The following is a 20394-nucleotide window of genomic DNA, read 5'->3' on the forward strand; positions in this document are numbered from 1 at the left end:
CAAAAACATTTTAAATTGGAAGAAGGTGGTGAAAATCAGATGGCAATCATGATTCAAGGAGAAAGCATCATACATCTGCTAGGCGTGACAGCAACAAGAACATAAGATGTGTTAAGTAGAGGTGGATTCACGCTTTAGATGTGCACATTGATCAAGTACTAAGGCAATTAGAACAAATGTCAGCGGCAGCACCAAGAATAGAACCACATATAAGATTTTGATGCATTTATGGCAAAGCAAAGAATTGATTTCTGAGAATTGGTTCAAATTGATTCCTTGGAGATCATCACTTATTAAATCATATGATCTGCAGCCAGATTCCGAGACCCAAGTGCTATCAATTCAGTTCGAGTGGAACGGCATTCTGAAATCTGTCTCCACTGTTCTTGTTGGAGTGAGCCCAGAATTTGAGATTGCTCTTTATACTCTCTGCTTCTTTGCTGGTGAAGAAGACAACCATGTTCAGCTAGGCCCTTATTTTGTCAATATAAAGTGCTACCGACTGGGAAGGGACAAGATTGGATCTGCATTTCCCATTGCTGAAAATTAATTATGGGATTTTCTATGGTGTCAAATGATTACATTAGAGCTTATTATTGAGTTTTAATATTCTAATTATGTGAAAAGAACAAAGTTTTATTAATTATTTCATGGTTCTTGCAATAAATTGTATATTGTTTCTGGACTCCTATGAATTTGAGAACAATTTAATTTGAAGCGTGTTTCTTTCATTTTTGGTTATTCATATAAAAAAATGAGCTAGAATCATCATCATAATCATTATCACCAATTGCGTTTGTCTTAATTATTTAAGAATGAGTTTTTTTTTAATCTTATTCTACTTTATATTTTCCATTTAGATTTATTTTTTAAAATATAAAATGTACTACGTGTACATGATCATGTTATAACATTTTATTATCTTTTTAGACCAATTAATTCAATGCCACTGTTTTTTTATATTATCTTTTCTAAGATTGAGCAATGTTAAAAATTTAGTCGATCACCGACTGTTATTTAATAGTCGAGTCGTGACTATTATGCGGTCTAAAGTTTTAAATCAAAACTAAATTGAATAAATCAAAATTTTTTTTTTAAAAAGAATTGACCTATTTGACTATTTCGATGGATTATTTAGATTTAATCAAGATTTTACACCTCTAATCTTTCCCATACATATTTTAGCATAGCATCGTTTTATAAAAAAATTTCTTTTTACGCCGGGAAGAATATATATAATGCTGCCAAGGTCAATTTCTTTTCTAGAAAGATAATAATTAACCGATAAAAATATTGGGAAATTTCCGACCCATCCGTCACGTGCTTTACAGCACGTCAGGGGCTCGGCGTTGAATTGACTCTGCGGCTCCGAATGCGAAAAAGTAAACAAAAATATTCAAGAGAGACAACCAAAGCCTCCTGTTCGAGTTCGACGGCCTGATTTCCCTTCCTCTTCCATTCTCGATTCGCTGTTATGTCTCAGATCTGAGATTTCTCCTCACCGAGATCGGGGGCGAGACCTAAATCTTTGCCGGATTGAGCTCTTCCCCACCTTCTCCTTCCTTGGTTCGCCGGCAGGCTGCTCTAGTGGACCTAGGACGGCTCCGGTCCTTTTGGGCCTGGAATCTCTGCCGCCGACAATATGCCTGTCGCGGCATCTGCTATTTACTTCTTGAATCTGCGCGGAGATGTCCTCATTAATCGTCTCTACCGCGATGATGTTGGGTGAGTTAGCGTCTTTCTTCGTTAGGTGTCGATCTCGAGTTGCTTGCTTCATTTTTTAGCTCTTTGTGGCAGTGTTATTTGCGGGATAAAATCTGAATATGTCTTCTTGGCCATCTCATAAATAAGTTACAAATTTGGGATATGGACTTTACGAGTCATACCCTTTTTCAATAATAGGCTTCTCGAAGCACAGATTCTCATCTTTAAGTCCTGATAGCTTATATAATTATCAAAATTTGTGCTTAGATCATCCTTTTGTTTTTTGATTTTCCATTTCTAGTTATCTGCTCTGTGCTTTCTTACTTGCTTTTACTTTAAAATGCGGCCTTTTGATGTGTGGAACTCTTCTCAGTGGAAATATGGTGGATGCTTTTCGGATCCATATCATGCAAACAAAAGAACTTGGCACATGTCCTGTTCGGCAAATTGGAGGCTGTTCCTTTCTCTACATGAGAATTAGCAATGTGTACATTGTGATTGTCGTTAGCAGCAATGCCAATGTTGCATGTGCTTTCAAGTTCGTCGCTGAGGTATGTTCCTTACCTCCTTAGTATTGCTATTATTCTTCTACTAGTCCTGTCAGCATCTTTATGTCTTTACTCATTGGCTAGTTAATGAGTTGGAATTTATTATGAAGAGTGACAATAACATGAAAAGAGACAGCTATTAACAGTTTAACACACTTCTGAGAACTTTTATTAACTTTGTCATTCTTTCTGCCTATATCTGAGAGATCTATATGTTTCATATGTCCACAAGCTGAAAATTATAACTCACTGTAACAATTAGATTTAATATATGCAATTTTCTGTTATTTGACTTTAAGGTTGGATGATTATCATTTTTAGGAATTACTGAAATTTTGTACATCATTATTTGGTGAATCCAATCCATCAAAATGTTTAATAATACCAAAAGCTACTTCTGAACCTCTCTTGATCATTAACTCTGATTCCTTAAATAAACAAACAGAAACTAGAAGGTGAACTTTAGCCTGTGACCTCAAGTAATTATCCTGGCAGTCCTATGTAAGTATGCTTGTAAAACTATTGCCATTTAAAGAAATTCTAAGTCATGCATCTCACAACCTTGGAATGTTATCCCTTCATTACTGGTTAGGTTTCAATGGTTATTATTTGAATCAAGTGTCTCGAGTGGAAACATTGTTTTGGCCATGGACTGTTGTCCAACATGGAACAATTATTGATAACAAATGCATTGACAAGGATAACATAATTTTTGCCTTTCTTATTGTAACATGGAATCTTAACCCCGAAGGCAACTATGCGAATTTTTCTAACACATAAAATTAGATAAGCCTCTCCAACAACAAGCTAGAATGTTACTAGCTAATTTTCCTAAATACCTCTTTAAACAAGATCAATAAAAATAGTTTGAAACATAATAATTGAGACAATTTAGCAAAGATCTCTTTGTGATGATAAATATGACATAAATCTTGAGACACCACAAAGAAGGAAATTGCAGAGCAGCATAGTATGAGTTTGAGAAATCTAGGAGAAAGCGGAGTTTGTAAAAGCACTAGATGGAACTTGACTCTAAGTGGTTGTACGACCAAGGCACAACTAGAGGTGGCAATACCTAGATTTATGCTTAAGCTTGACTTGGCTTGGATCTAGTTGGGCCATGTACATCTGGCACAAAGACTGTCCGGGATAGCTCCACACCAAACTTGCTATAAACCTAGGCCTGATTTGTCCTAATTTAATCAAGTCATGTTGGCTCAACATGAGCACTACCTAGGATGGTTTTGCGCCAACTGTAACAATGCTCAAGACAACTTGACAGGCTAAAAATTTAAGAATAGAAGATTGTAAATAATTATACTTTTAAAAAAATAAATTAATCTAAAATGTTAGAATAAGATATCTTCAATTTTTTTAAAAAAAATTAAGGGTTAAAATTTTGTATGGGAAATAATAAAAAGAGTATATAGGTTGTGATTGGCCTACAAATGGATCAGGTAAAGCCCAATAGGGCTCAACTTCATGTTGGGCCAAGCATGACATGTCAAGTAATGCCATTGTCCAATAGACTATCTTCCTACTGATAGCTAGTGTTAGGCCTAACAAAAAAAAGGGCAGCCCGGTGCACGAAGCTCCCGCTATGCGTGGTCCCGGGGAAGGATTCATTGTACGCAGCCTTACCCTACTTTTTTGCAAGAGGTTGTTTTTAGGATTCAAACCCCGTGACCTTTTGGTCACAAAGCAACAACTTTACCGTTGCGCCAATGCTCCCCTTTTGGTGTTAGGCCTGTTAGGAAAAAAAATTTAATCTGTGCAATAAAATGTTAAATCTTTTCTTGGCATGTTTTCTAACATTTGTGTTTCTGTGCCAATAAACAGGCTGTTGTGCTATTTAAATCATATTTTGGGGGTGCATTTGATGAAGATGCCATCCGGAATAACTTTGTTCTGATTTATGAACTTCTTGATGGTATGCACCACTTATCTGCTGTGGCATAAATCTTGTGTAGACAGATATCTTTACTTTCTGTGAATTATTTCATTGTCACTTAATTCTTTTTTGTAGTTGTTTTAAGCATAACTTATTTGGAGAAAAATGTTTTTCATCTTCTTTAATAATACTACCATTCCCATGTTTTATTAGATGATATTTACTTTTCTTATGGCATCAACATGGCTTATTTTGTGTACAAAAGGAATCCATGTGTGGATTCATTAAATTTGAATGTGACACTACTTAATTTCTGAGCTTAAATTTTTGTTGTCTGTTGGATAAGTTTGTTTCCTACTAAATCTGGACAATAAAATTAATTTTTCATCTTTGTACTGCCACAAGGATTTCAGTAAGAAATATATCCTCTTTGGGTAAGGCTGTTATTATTGTTTAGTGGTCTTCATTTCTGTATACTTTCTGGACTAAATTAAGTCTATTGATGATGGTTACTAACAAGATGGCATGTGAATGTTGTTCACCTTTTCTTAAAGTGTTGATTATGGTCTTTACAACTCCTGTGGATACTATGATCTTTGTTTATCATAGAGTGCTTGGCTAAATTATACTGCTATCATATTTTATCATAGCCACGATCTCATATATCTCTCCAGGTTAGCTACTACATCATAAGATTCCCTTCCATATGCTGATGGCAAATAAATCCATTTTATTATAATCACAAAATATTTAAGTGTATTGGAGCTTGGGAATTTGCAGGAAAGATTACAAACATGTTAGGGACATGCTATCAGGTTTCAGAGTGAGAAAAAAACTAATTATTCCATTCATGAAAATTTCAGAAAAAAAAGTGGGGAAAGGCATCGAGTTTGTTTCAATTAGCAGGTTGGCGTCCTTCTACCCATAGACTTCTAGTATATTAATTTTGAGTAAAATCTACTAATAATTGATAACTAAAATCAATACTTTGTCCTTTTTCCTCATGTTATAAACTAGCTAGTTGTTATTTGTATCAAGGTTGTCAACAATTCTGTGGTTAGTTATTTTCAAACCCAACTCATATAATAATCGTTGGCTTTGTCTTGTTACTTTTATCTTAATTGATGTCTGATAGGAGTTCATGATTTACTTTTAAGGAAAAGACAGGATTTTCTTTTTTAAACAGGCTTCTTATCCATTCAAACCGACAGCATATACAAATTTTTGAATGAATTATGACATGATATATCTGGGCTAAAATTAAAAAATTCATCAATCTCAATCCAGATTATATTGAGCTGGATCGAGATTGAAAAAGACTGACCTGACTTTATTTGAAAAGTCAGACTGCCCTACATTGATTGTCAGTAAATCATTGAGGGCCAAAAACATTTTAAATTGGAAGAAGGTGGTGAAAATCAGATGGCAATCATGATTCAAGGAGAAAGCATCATACATCTGCTAGGCGTGACAGCAACAAGAACATAAGATGTGTTAAGTAGAGGTGGATTCACGCTTTAGATGTGCACATTGATCAAGTACTAAGGCAATTAGAACAAATGTCAGCGGCAGCAGGTACCCCATGATCGAGAGGCAAAGGAAAAGTTAACAACTTAATTTTAATAATTTAATAGTATTAATGTTTGCCCTATACTATAGGAATATTTATTAAATATTGTGACATATAACCCATCAATTCTTATTTACCAATACTTGTAGATTGATAACTATTACTCATCAATTATAAATATGATTATCAATTATCCAATATATCTGTCTCTAATTATAGTTTTAATAATATGACTGTTGATTGTTTAAAATATTATCATCATCAAGCAGGCCAGCCAATGCTATGCTGATTTAAATTCCATAAACTATTGTTTGTGCCTCAATCATGTCAACTCTACTGCTCTGTAGTTCCTTCGTAACTTCATTATGGAGAAGCATAATTACATATGCATGATGGATGATATTATTGCAGCTAGGATATCTAACCAAATATGGACCTTTATCTTTTCTTGTTTGATTCTCAGAGATTATGGATTTTGGTTACCCCCAAAATCTTTCACCTGAAATTTTGAAGCTTTACATCACGCAGGAAGGTGTTCGCTCACCATTTTCCTCCAAGGTAAGATATCAAAGGCTGTATTTTTCTTCTAAGGTCATCAACTTCTACGTGTATACTTATTATCATTTTAATTATCATATTTGGGGTATACATCTTGGCCAAGGTTTAAAGTCTTAAGTTGTACTGGAGTTTCAGTCTTTAACTGAAATGATATTGTATCATGCACCTTTGAGTCTTTTGTACTTATTTGCGTATAAATATAAGAGTATGCTAATTAAAAAAATGTAATTTCTATTGATATTTGAGACTAATAGGGTACAAATTATTGCAAGAACATTGACCATCTTGCTAATACTAAAAAGAGATTTGTGCGTCTTATGAGGGTATTAGATAATGCAACATCCTTGTAATATTAACCTCACGTTTTTCAAGATCTAGATTATATAATTATCCTAGGATAAGTGGTACGAATATTATTTCTCCACATGCCGATCAATATGCCATCAATAGGATATGTGGTACTAATATTAATTTCTGCACATGTCCATCAATATCATGTGTGGTACTAATATTGATTTTTCCACATGCCTATCAACAAGATATGCGGTACTAATATTGATTTCTCCATATGTCCATCAATATGTCTTGGTTTACCATTAGGAGTTAGGACTTGTATTGGTAACACTAGAATCAAAACGGGCACAACCACATGCTAAGGATACACATATCTTCTTAGCTCAAACATGACAGCTCACTGTATGATGTATCAAAGTTATAATAAGAAGGCTAAAAGTATGATGAACATCGATCTTGAATCAATCTCATCTAAACTCTCCACATATCTTGATAATCATAAGCTTCATTTTTGTTTGTAACCTTTATATTAACATTGATATCGACTCTTGATAGCTCTAGCTCCATGATAATCATCTTAGATTGCATGTGTGTAACCTTACTCATGTATATAGGGCTCAGGTGTTGAAGTTGAGGGAATATAAATTTCACCACCACCCAGTGCATCTCCATTGTAATCACCTCCATCAATTGTTGCATCGTTGCTAACATCGCTATCATCATTTTAACTTTTCATTGAATTACAACGTTAGAAAGTGATGACGTTTCATCACTCTCATCATGTTCTTGCTTATGATTGCAACAAGTGTATTGTGACCAATCATCAATTGGCCCTTTCTCTGTTAGCAAATAGATTTGAAAATTTTCTCTTTACTAAAAAATTTGCAAGACCCTTGCCTTTTCCTTTGTTTATGGCCTTTGGTTGTATGTTGGGTTGAAATGTTTGAGACGGTCTGGGTTGAGATATAAACAATAGAAATTATAGCTCAAAAGCTTCATCATCTCCATCTTCCTTACTAGCAACTCCTTTAACTTCTCAATTTTTTGGGTAAGGAATGAAATCTCCTACTTCATTAAGTAATGGATTCTTGAGCTTAAAAGTACTTTACCAGTCTATCATTAAATCATTTTCATTCTAGACAAATCCAATATTAAATAGTTCTACATCATTGGATTCTTCTTTTTTTTCTCTCTCTCTTTTGTTATAACCCTTAATTGAAGACGCAAACTATAGTTGATGTAGACAAACTTTTACAAGTGACTATAGAGAAGCAATTTCACACTTTTATATGAATGAGGGAGAAAGATAACCGATTTCTTTCACAATCACTCGAGGACCTTGTCTGTGAGAGAATCTATATTATAATTAGACCGAGGGTCAATCCTTCATATTGTAACCATAACTTAACTATAAAATTAATGAGTGAATAAAATTAAAATAGAATTCTATGTGTTGATAATGACTAATAATAAATTATTTTTGATCTATCGACATTCAATTTATATATACATTATACTGCAAAAAATCATCCACAGAGTTATATATGTCTCTCAAATATGTTCAAAAGTTAATTCTCTATTGAGCTGCAGCCTTGATGTTACACTTATAAAGGTCATTAAGAGATCATTATTTGTGTCCAACTACTGATATGATAGATAAAATAATAACATCAAATAATCAAGCATATATTTTTATCAATGATTGTTATTAAAAAATGCATACATGTCAAATGCATTTTTTTCCTCGTTTGATTGTCTTATAGTGATTATATCAATATAGTGTTGATATTTGATTAGCAAATGTAGATGTGTCTTGATTTTTCTCTATTGCTTTGTGAATTGAGTGATAATTGTTACTCATTTGCGGTTTTTTGTCCATGTTGACTTTGCACAAAACAATGTTTGAGGGCTCTATTGTCATTAGAGTATTTGTAAATAGTTATAAAATATAGCTGATATAATAATTTTTTTCTTCTTTCTATACTCAATAATCCTAGATTACTAATAGGCTTCCCAATGCACAAAGTGAGCATAATATTCAATTTGACTTTTTTCTAGGATGATGACTTTAACAAGAGGAGGTGAGTTACAGACCTTATTGTTTTTTCTCTTAGTTATAGAATCACCCCATCAATAAATTTCTTCATTATTAAATAAACCTAATGATGATTATGAAGAAATATTATTAAAAATTACCTCTTTTACTACCTTCGTCATTATGTGCGCTATTATTAAGTCAATACAGAATGTTGTCCATGGTGTCTTAAACAATGTTGAATGGTCTTACTCCAATGGCTTTGGATTCCTTATTTTGACACTTTTGTTGCACTATATGTTCTATAGCCTATCTCTTAACACAATATATATATACCCTGTACACCCTTACCTTGGACATTCCCACCCATACCCTATATACTCCTGGGCGACCCTCATAGGTCTGGGCACCCGGAAGCACTTTTTGAGAATCAGGGCACCCGGACCTATGAGGGGCACCCAGTAATGTGTAGAGTAAGGGTGTGCAGGCTGATATATATATATATATATATATATATATATATATATATAAAAGATGCATCAACATGGTCTACAGTTGTATCAATAGATTTGTGAAATATTACCTCTTTATTTCAATATAGTCCAAAGTTAATAATGCATTTAAATTGTATCCAACCATTGCATATCAACGTATCCCCATATAGGTTTTATTGCTTCTTGCACAATAAGATCTATGTCTTGATCTCGTCCTCTTGTGTCTAGGTATAGATCGACAATTTGACAATGCTTTAAAATTCTTCTCTTTTTCTGTAGGCTTCATGGATTCTAGTTTGCTTGCTAACCTAGTCTGGAAAGGCCATGATTAATATCAATCATATCAATTACACGCTTTACTCCCATGAAATGAAAGAAATGACCAATGCCACTTTGTGATGAGGCAACACTCACACTCAATGCTGGTGTAACTGTTGAACTATCCCCACTAGCACCGTTTGAGCCACTTCCATTAACATTAGTTGTACAACAGCTATATTGCATTTGCTGCACATGCTTATGTTCAGCACACAGAGCACAAAAATGGCTAGAAATTCTGACATTTTTGCCATGACTTTCGAATTCATTGTCAATGAGTTATTCAGAAGTTCTATTAAAATCTTCATATTGTTATTGTTGTTTGTATTTGATTTTTTTTTCCTTTTTTGCATAAGCCCCTCCATTGTCTTGAAGGGGAGCTTGGCGCAACGGTAAAGTTATTGCCGTGGGACCTTGTAGTCACGGAATTGAGTTGCGAAAACCACCTCTTGCAATGCAGGAAAAGGCTGCATACAATAAACTCAATGCGGTCTTACCCTTCCTCGGGACCTCACATTGGTGGGAGCTTTGTGCACCGGACTACTCTTTTATAATTTCCTCCATTGCCTGATGGATTTCTCCAAGGATTTTTGGACACTTTGAAACATTTGAGCCTTCACAGATTTTTCTTGAGATGTGTGACCTCCATGTCCAATTATACCACAATTTAAGCACTATTAAAAAAATTTAAGTTGGATTATAAGACTGCAGTTTTAAGTATCATTTGTCAACCTAGGCATCAGGTTATGAGTATTAAAAAAAATTATTCGCACCAAGTAAATACACTAATATAACTACCATGTCATCCATGCTAAGTAAGCGCACTAATAGAATATTTATATAAAATTATTCAATATGAAAGAATATATTTATATATACCTATGGTATATGTTATATAATATATCATAGCATATATCTCTTGTATATTATATAACATAAACATATAACATATGTTATATAATCTAAACATATATTCTATATCTATTCCCAAGTCACAATTTTGCGATTTAAGAATTTGCGAAATTGCAAGTTCCACTTCAACAAAATTAGTTAATCAATTAATTGTGTTAATTTACACTCAACTAGTTGAATCGTAATTTTGATAAAACCTTAAAATCCATAGTCGAATTTTCCACAATCAGGGGTTAAAATTGAATGTACCTTAAAATTAATGATTAAATGGAATTTCCTCTAAAATTAATGGTTAAATGAAATTTACCTTAAAATTGATAGGTAAACGTAATTTGCCTAAAAATAAGTGTTCAGATGAAATTTATCCCTTTAATCAGGGGTTAAATGACATTTATTTAAAACTCAAGGGGTTAAATTGAAATATGCATTAAATTAAAATTAGTGGAACACATGGGGAAAAACACGAACTTGACTTCTCCGTGGCATCAATTGTGACTCCAGCTAATTTTGGGTCACCGTCACTAAATTGCGTCATTGGAGAGGTCCTTATGAGGCAAAACCCCCTTCGACAACCTTGCGTCTCTCCTTTGTTCTCTGGAGTTTTGTTGAGCACTTCCTCTGCCATCCGCTTCCTCAATTCTTCACTGTTGCTAGTATGCATTTCATTCACAATTTCAGCCCAATTGATAGCCATTCTTTCTCTCCTGTTTTCCTCCCCATGACCAACAAAATTATTCTGAGCATCATGCGAGTGATTTTGAGCTGATTCTTTTTCTCCTTCCATGTCGTCTGGAACTGTGATTACTATTGCCATGGCCTACATGGCATGGGCACACTGTTCTGTCATGGACTACATAGGAAATTTTGTTTACCTTGTCTTGTTCGTTGTTTCGGTTGGGGAACAAAAAGAGACATTTTGGTTGTACAGCCCAGCTCAGAATTTTATACCCATCCATCTTGTTTCACATTTGTACTGCTTTTTTTGAATTACCAGAATCTTTTGTATTTCTTGACCATCCTTTTTGTGTTTTTTTTCTGTGTGTAAAATCAGCACTCTGATAAGCCTGTCCCCAATGCAACTCTACAAGTTACAGGTGCTGTTGGTTGGAGACGTGAGGGTCTTTTGTACAAGAAAAATGAGGTGACATTATCAGTTCTTTTAACAATCACATCTTAGTATTAGAAATTCTAGATTAACACTAATATGCGTCAGGTCTTCCTGGACATCGTTGAAAGTGTTAATCTTCTTATGTCCTCCAAAGGTTTGTATTTATATTTATATATTAGCCTAAAGAAGTAAAATTCTCTCAATAATCTCTTGGTTACGGTTTATACTTTACAGGCAGTGTTCTACGTTGTGATGTGTCTGGAAAGATTCTGATGAAGTGCTTTCTTTCTGGGATGCCTGACCTAAAATTAGGATTAAATGATAAGATTGGTCTCGAAAAGGAATCACAGCTCAAATCCAGGCCTATTAAAAGGTAAATCTGTCAAAATAATGAATTCCTTGAGAACCTTTTAATTTTTTTTTAAAAAATTGCTTTGCAAATCCAACTGTGCAACTTTTCATATGGTGTTCAATAATGTAAAAAAAAGGTATTTACATCTTAACATATTTTACCATTAAGGTATTACTCAATTGTTAATATCTTGTTTTAATATGTATTAATTGCATAGAAGTAATATTACTTTTTTAATATTGAAAATGTAATTTAATTTCATTGTAAAGTTACTGAATTGTGTAAAATTACATAATACTAAACATGATAAAATATGACGAAATTAATATATTAATCCTGTACTATAATAATAAAAATATAAAAGTTCATATTATTTTAAAAATACAAAATATAAGATATTATGAATATAATAAAAATTATGAAATGAAAATATTTTATTGAACTAATAAATTTTAATATTAATACCTATAGAAATTTAAATTTTCCTTTAGATTTATTCATTAAATCTGTTTGCACTTCCCAAAAGTAGGGCGTAGTTTTCATATCTTTTTGGAATTATACAGGATCACCACCGTTTTAAATACTCATATTTAATTATGTATTTACATGTTTGTATAGTTTACATTAATTTCATAGTAATTTGAAGACACCTCATGAAAGTAGATTTTGGAATCCAACTCCCTGCCTGCATCCGAAAAATACCTAGCAAAAGTGTTGTATTGATAAGCTTACCTAACATCTCCTTTTCATTCCAAAGGTCCCAAACTTCTCTGAGATCTGAAAACATTTTGGGATTACACTCCTAAACCCCTGGCTGTATTGGCCTCAGGAATAACTTTGGTAAACAGGAAAGGGGATAGGGAATAATACACAAGGCAACCCCCATATTTTCTGTTTGTCAAGGAGCTACAAAGTTGAGTTTTTGGCTCATTTGCCTAATTAAATGGTAGCTCTGTGAAATGAAAGGCAGCTTTGTCCTCTCGCTGTTTTCTCTCATTCTACTTGTGTTCAAGACAGTTTATATGCATAAGGAAACAGTTTGAAAGGAGGGATGAATTAAAGAAACAACTGTGCTTGTGTTTGGCCAAAAACATTTTCAACAGTCTCTTCTACATCAAATGGAAAATAAATAAATAAATAAATAAAGGGGCCCTGCACACTGGGCTATGTCTTTTTGCCCTATAGCTTCTTTTCAAGATACTTCTAGTTTTATATGAGAAAAGTAGGAAAAGAAGGTAAACTCAAAATTTGGGAAATAACTGGCCTTCCATTTTGTCAAAAAATCTTTGATCAGTGTCCTCAAACTTGTTAGTCACACACTCCACTAAGGCAGCTTACTGTCCTGAGTTTCTCAGTGCCTTCAGCATGATGGTCCATTGAATTTCCAGACACCTTTTTAATTTTTTTTTTAAATGTTGTCAGGATTGAACAAAACACATAATTTAGCGGTGCTCTTTTATGTCTCTTTATTTACTAATTCTCAATGTAAAAACTTTTCTAGTCAGCATTTTCTATTCTCACATATAGAACTTTACTTTCCATGTTTTATGCTGATGTAAAGTCATATTTACGAGTTTATATCCTTTTCATGTTGTTATGTTAGTTTCTTTGCAAGATTATTTATTTTCTTAAGAAGTAACTGGAAATATTAGATCGACTAATAGTGTGGCTTGTTAGCAGTTGCAGATTTTCCCTTGAATTTCCTGTGTAGTTTCTTTGTTTAGAGCAGATGTCCATTTTGATGGATGCTTAGGTGTGCAAACAAGTTGTTTTAGAGTTTTTTTTGCATGATTGAATTTCCAATAATTATTTTTATATGTCATGTAGAATGATTTATGAGTAGTAACCAGGTACGTGTTCCATTCTTATTAATCATGATGATGCAATCAGCTTATCGAGTAATATTAATGTGCCTTGGAATACATATTTATTGAAAGCTCATTGTAGTGTTTGCTTATGACACACAGCTTTTGCATCGAATCACCTTTACATGTTTTCTGCATTAGTTTACTATCCTAATTTACTGCTACTTAGATGTGTTATTTGTGAAATTTGACAAGATTTCATTTCTTCTTTTTTTTTTCAGTGGAAAGACCATTGAACTAGATGATGTCACTTTTCATCAATGTGTAAATTTGACGAGGTTCAACTCAGAAAAGACTGTCAGTTTTGTACCTCCTGATGGTGAATTTGAATTGATGAAGTAATCTTTCTGCTTTTGTTTTTTCTATTAAGATATGTTTGCCTTTTGTGTTTCCTAGATGATATTTTGGTCTTGTATTTTGAGGGTTTAATATTCACTCATCTGCAAATGATCGTCAATGAGCTGCAATGCTTATACTTAGCAACAAAAATTGAATAGAGCTAATAAAAAAGGAATGAAATGGGGTGTTATATATAACTTTCCTGTGGGTGACATGGTCCAGAAATCCAGGGTCCTGGACTCATTCAGTATTTTCTTTTGTTTTATTTTTGGGTATATTATATGTATTTAAGGTTCAAAATTTTAGGATTTAGGAGTTGAGTTATAATAGATTTGAGTTAATAAGATTTTCCCTTTAGGGCGTGTTTGGTTCGGGGTTATCGCTGATAACCTTAGTTGGTTATCAACGATAACCTTGTTTGGTTTAAGTAATTGATGATACCTGATAATGCAACATTCCCGCCACATCAGCAATTAGGGAATAGAACCAGGAATCAGAAAACCTTGGAATCTTAGGTTTTTTGCGATTCCAGGGTTATCAATATTTTTTTTTTATCCCAAAAATACCCTTCGAAGAGCAAGAGATAAGCAAGAGCAGGTTCTCTGCCGCTCCACCGCTCGCTCTCCTGCTCATGGCAGGAAGTGGAGGACGTCAAGGTGGTGATGAAGCTTCTTCCTATCTTCACATTGACCATCATGCTCAGCTGCTGCCTCGCGCAGCTCTCGACCTTCTCGGTGCAGCAGGCAGAGACGATGGACACGCGCGTAGGTAGGCTCACGGTCCCGCCGACGTCACTGCCGGTCTTCCCCGTTTGTCTTCATCATGGCCATCGCGCCGCTATGCGACCACGCGATCGTGCCCCTCGCGCGCCGCGCGACGGGGAACGAGACAGGCATCACGCACCTGTAGAGGATCGGGTTCGGGCTGGTGCTCTCAGTAGTAGCGATGGCGGTGGCGGCGGCGGTGGAGGCGAAGCGGAAGCGGGTGGCGAGGCAGGTGGGGGAGGGGTCTGAGGGCCCGCTGCCGATCACATTCTTCTGGGTGGCGTTCCAATACCGGTTCCTGGGCTCGGCAGACTTGTTCACGCTGGCTGGGCAGCTGGAGTTCTTTAGCGAGGCACTGGCGACGATGCGGTCGCTGGCGACGTCACTGTCGTGGGCGTCGCTGGCGCTGGGATACTACCTGAGCTCGGTGCTGGTGTCGGTGGTGAACCGGGCGACGCGCGACGGAGGGCGCAGGGGGTGGCTGTCGGGGGACAGCCTCAACCAGTACCATCTCTCCCATAGGGTCAGCCTATGCCTTCTCTCCCATAGGGTCGTGCGACACCGTGTCGTCGCGATGTAGGCGGAGAAGGGGAAGGAGAGGTGGATGGAGGCGCTGGAGGAGCTGTGGAGGGTGAAGTGCAGGAAGACGGGGAAGGAGAAGTGGAGGGCGGCGCTGGAGGAACTGTGGAGGGTGAAGCGCAGGAAGGGGGGGCGGGCGGAGGCGCACCGGCGGCTTGGGGAGAAGTTGTCAGCGAAAAAAAAATTGGGGAGGAACCCTAGGGAAAATAAAATCTATTAAAATAATTAAAAATTTTAATCACATATCTAAATATATATAAATTTTAAATATATATAATAAGTTAATTACATATCTAATTATATTTTAAAAATATATAAATTTATTTTAAAATTTAAAATTTATAAATCAATTTTATTTATTTATTATATATATTATCAACTTATTCATTAATATAATAATAATAATAATTATTATTAATAATTTAATTTAATTTATTCTACAAAATTAATCATATAATTAAACAAGGGGTAATATAGTAAATGTCAAGTTAGATTATATCATTACCTAGTTAAACCAAACAAGATTAAGATTATGTTTTATTCACTCATAACCTTGGTTATGTGATTACCAAGTAATCACATAACCAAGGTTATATACGATAACTTGAACCAAACGCACCCTTAGGGTTCAGGCTTTCCTCTTGGGTTATAGTGTTCAAGATTAAAAATATTAGATACTCACGGGGTATATTATATGTATTTAGGGTTTAAGATTTTAGAATTTAGGGGTTGGATTATAATGAGTTTAAGCTAATAAGATTTTCTTCTAGGGTTTTGACTTCTCTATTGGGTTATAATATTGTAGATATGTTTTGGGTTTAAGATTTAAGGAATTTTTTTATTTTTAAAAATTAAAATAAAAATCAAGGCACTTGGACCAAAAATTAAAAAATTAAAAAAAAATAAAAAATGAATTGAGGCGCCTGGATTAGTTCTAGGCGCTTCGAACAAATTGTCGCGGACCGTTTCGCAACGAACGGTCTGCAGGATATCATTATACTATATATAACAGTCTACAGGATATTATTATACTATATGACCCACAAAATTCATACAGATGAAGAGTGACAAATGTATTTGCAATTTTCTATTCTTTTATTCTTTCAATTTTATTGTGATTGTCGTGTAATGTTTGGAGCAATCTCTAAGACACCCATGATACAAATGATAGTAATCAGCTAATGTTACATTTTTTATATTTATCATTTCAGGTAGATATCCATTTAATTTTGTAGAATCTCATCCAAAAAAAAAAAATTCAAAGGAGAATTTGTATGTTCACTATTTAGATGATATTGTTGCAGAGTATATTTGCTAGTGCATTTTGGTAATGTAGCATGGAATCGTAGAGGTCAACTGATAAAGAATGTTCTCAATAACCTTTAGGTATCGTATAACCGAGGGTGTAAATCTTCCATTTCGGGTACTACCAACAATCAAGGAATTGGGTAGAACAAGAATGGAAGTAAATGTCAAGGTTAGTTTCCATTGAAGGTTTACACATATGAACTTCAGTTTTTAATATGTTCTTTACCATAATCCAGGTTAAAAGTGTATTTGGTGCCAAAATGTTTGCTCTTGGTGTTGTGGTGAAAGTTCCTGTTCCTAAGCAAACTGCAAAAACAAGTTTCCAAGTGACATCTGGTCGAGCCAAGTACAATGCTTCTATAGATTGTTTAGTGTGGAAGTAAGTTTTCATATACTCCTTAAATTTAGTTTTATCTTGATCACTTTGTTTACAAGATATTTTGTTCTTTGCTATAAAGTGGATGTACCACATGCAAATGACATCCTTTATCCCACTAAGTGGGGTCGGCTATATGGATCTTCTTGCACCATTGGGCTCGATCCTGTATTATTTCCTCACCTATATCTAAATGAATTTTATTTTATTTTATCGTTACTAACCAAGTCTTCATTAGACAAGCAAATAAGAATTGGATAGGCTACTAAGAATTCGGACATTATGACAGTTATTTTATCTGTGCAGAAAAAGAATGAGAATTTATTCTTTACCAAGATTAATACAAAAAGGATTGCCTGCAATCCACTAAGGACCAAATGACCAATACCTGGCCGTAGCTCTTTTGTCTGAAAGCAGATTCAAAATGACTAACTTGTACCATTCTTTAAACCACTATCATATAGGTCTTTCAGGTATGGAAACCGTTTAAACTGCTATTGCTTTGTATTTAAAACGTGCAATTATTTAGTCATATTATATAGTTGAATGCCTGAAAGAACTGTTCAAACATATGGGTTAAATACTACTCCTAGAAATACAATCAATAAACATTTCCAACTGCAGTTACTGGACAAGGTCATAATAACATCAACAACACTCAAAAACTCTAACACAACTTATGCCAAACAACACTGGGATTGCAACAGTCGCCAAACAAATTTACATCAATCCCAAAACAAATCATCGATGACCAAATTGAATAACCATACACTAATAATCCAGAAAGAAAATATACCCACAAATTTGATCCATAGATAATCATCTAATGACTAATTCTCCATCACAGAAAACACAATCCATGAGTTAAACAAGATAACAGATAACAATGAAACTCAACCAGGATCAAAATCCTTGAGAATTTATATTTCACAAAAGGGAGGGGACAGAATTGCAACACACAAACAATAGATCTTAAACAGAAAATCTGATTAGAGCCTGAACACAATGCACACTAATCATAGCTGACCTCACAGATTGGAAAACTTTCTTAACACATGATTGCCCACCCAATTCAATAATCTTTAGATTAAGAAAGATATGGATCTGACCTTAATCAAAATATTCCAATCTTGAATTGAATCCACTGAAATTCATTGTCAGTTGCTTCTGCTAACCACCACTAGTCAGACATCTCAACGCAATCTGAATCAGCTGCAGACGAAGCAACAAAAAAAATTTAATCACATGGAGAAGGAAAGATCTAACCTTTAGATATACATGATCCTAAATTAACTTTGGGCCATCTGAGCCCAACGGCTTTGCTTCCTCTGCTAACAGTATTTTGATCCAAAAAAAAGGGCAGCCCGAGCACGAAGCTCCTGCCATGCGGGGTCCCGAGGAAGGATCTATTGTATTACCTTACTTTTTGCAAGAGGCTGTTTTCAGGATTCGAACTCATGGCCTTTAGGTCATAAAACAACTTTACTAATTCACCAAGGCTCCCCTTCTTAGCAGTATTTTGACCCAAGCCTAAACAAATTTAATCAAAGTTCAAATTTTAGGTTTTGTTTAACTTTAACTCAAGAATCGTTAAGACCTTAGTAATATGTCATAATTGTTTGTGGTGAAATCTAATTATCACTTATAATTGTGGTCTTTCTAACAAAATTAGCTGCTCCTAACTCCTGAGTAGCTAGAGGTTGTGAGACAATAAACACTTACTTTGGTTAAGACCTGACCGTGTTATTCAACCAATTCCATCAGCCTGTGTACTTAATTATGCATCTCCTTGTCATTGCTTAAGTATAATCAGTTGAGATTCTGCATTACTAACCATTTAGTATAATGTTGAACTTGCAGGATCAAGAAATTTCCTGGACAAACTGAGTCAACCATGAGTGCGGAGGTTGAGTTAATTTCAACAATGGTTGAAAAGAAATCATGGACACGGCCACCTATTCAAATGGAATTCCAGGTTCTTCTGCCTCATTTTTTTTTTTTATCATTTCTGTTTTTTTTTCCAGCTGCAATAACTGCCATCTTTGTCCATTCCATACCTAAAACAGGGAATAGAGACATTATACATATAAATTTGCAACTCAAAATATATGTATACATAACCTAATTAGTTTGATTTAGTTGGTCTATTGCTGTCCCACAAACAAAACCAAAATTTTCAACTATTTTTGTAATCAAAACCACAATTAACTGATAAGCCATTCTTTTCACTTTGCATTTATGGTTTGGTCAGGAGTAATTTTTCTTTTTTTGGTTCTAGACACTCACCATTACAAATGTATGACTAGATGAGCATTAAAATATGCATTTATTTGGTCCTCTTAGGCTTCTACGGACAAAAAATATACTATAGAATTTTCGTCTATAACCATTCGTGCTTCAATGTTTTGCTCTCAAGCCCTTCCTTGTATGATTACCATTCATGATGTGGATTCCATCAAATCAAGGTATTATATATGGAAGGTTGAAATTCCCAACATTAAAATGAATGACTATGGATGAAGTCTCTACAGGTCTATAGAGAGGCTCTATATATTTATTTTGTCCAGCTTCTCACACTATCATTTGTCTTTTGTTTCATACTTTCATATAAATGTGTATCATATCATATGTATTCATGTGTGTTTATCCTTTATTCTTAGGTACCAATGTTCACTGCATCAGGTCTGCGGGTCCGGTTTCTGAAGGTACATCTTGGAAATATATCAATCCCATAAATTGTAACACTCAAATTATTTATTTTTCTAATTATTAGCATTTATGTTTTTGCAGGTATGGGAGAAAAGTGGTTATAACACAGTTGAATGGGTTCGTTACATCACCAAAGCTGGATCATATGAAATTAGATGTTAGTTTATGAACTGCATAGAAACAACTAAAACATCACCTTTGGAAGGGGCCAAGTGAGTTGGAGCTGGATAGTTCATGAGCAACAATTCAGATGGATGGATCCATCTTCAAGCATGAGCTCCCAGATATGTGAAAATGCTGTGAAATCCTTTGGATGGCCACTGTATTTTATTTCCATACAAAATTTTAAAAGAAAAAACTTATTTTTTTGTATGATTTTAGTATTTTCGTTTGTACTTTTACTTGATTGTCAAATGTTTCAGTTGGATAATAGTATTGGTTTCTGTTTCTTATATTGTTCAACTGAGGTAAGCGATTCATTATGGCATTGTTGACTAATGGTTACGAAGTTACACTGTAAAAATTCAATGATTTTATTTTTCTTGTTTAACTAAATAAGTGAGCAAGTTGGATCTCTCTGTGTAACCCTTATTTTTCTCTGGGAATTTGGTTGAATAAATTTTCGATCGTTAATTAGTGATTGATTTTAAAGTTCCTAATTTAACAATCT

At 34.5% G+C, this 20394-nt stretch overlaps 1 protein-coding gene across 1 annotated transcript; it reads left to right on the forward strand.

Annotated features, from left to right (window-relative positions):
* The first annotated feature begins 1373 nt into the window (after positions 1-1373).
* On the forward strand, positions 1374-20186 carry LOC121970380 (AP-2 complex subunit mu-like). The gene is made up of 13 exons (XM_042521076.1): positions 1374-1725; positions 2078-2255; positions 4092-4182; positions 6177-6271; positions 11376-11465; positions 11538-11586; positions 11667-11805; positions 13871-13987; positions 16718-16808; positions 16876-17018; positions 18876-18990; positions 19676-19720; positions 19806-20186. The coding sequence occupies exons 1-13, from the start codon at positions 1643-1645 to the stop codon at positions 19884-19886; spliced, it is 1317 nt and encodes a 438-aa protein (XP_042377010.1). The 5' UTR covers positions 1374-1642; the 3' UTR covers positions 19887-20186.
* The last annotated feature ends 208 nt before the right edge of the window (positions 20187-20394 follow it).

This window comes from Zingiber officinale, chromosome 1B (assembly GCF_018446385.1).
Source record: "Zingiber officinale cultivar Zhangliang chromosome 1B, Zo_v1.1, whole genome shotgun sequence".
NCBI classification, from domain to species: Eukaryota; Viridiplantae; Streptophyta; class Magnoliopsida; order Zingiberales; family Zingiberaceae; genus Zingiber; species Zingiber officinale.

Excerpts from the sequence above, each read along its gene's own strand:
- LOC121970380 (XM_042521076.1), top strand. The coding sequence starts at position 1,643 with ATGCCTGTCGCGGCATCTGCTATTTACTTCTTGAATCTGCGCGGAGAT. Across the intron at positions 6,272-11,375 it reads GCTCACCATTTTCCTCCAAG|CACTCTGATAAGCCTGTCCC; the intron begins GTAAGATATCAA and ends GTGTAAAATCAG. Across the intron at positions 11,587-11,666 it reads TCTTCTTATGTCCTCCAAAG|GCAGTGTTCTACGTTGTGAT; the intron begins GTTTGTATTTAT and ends TATACTTTACAG.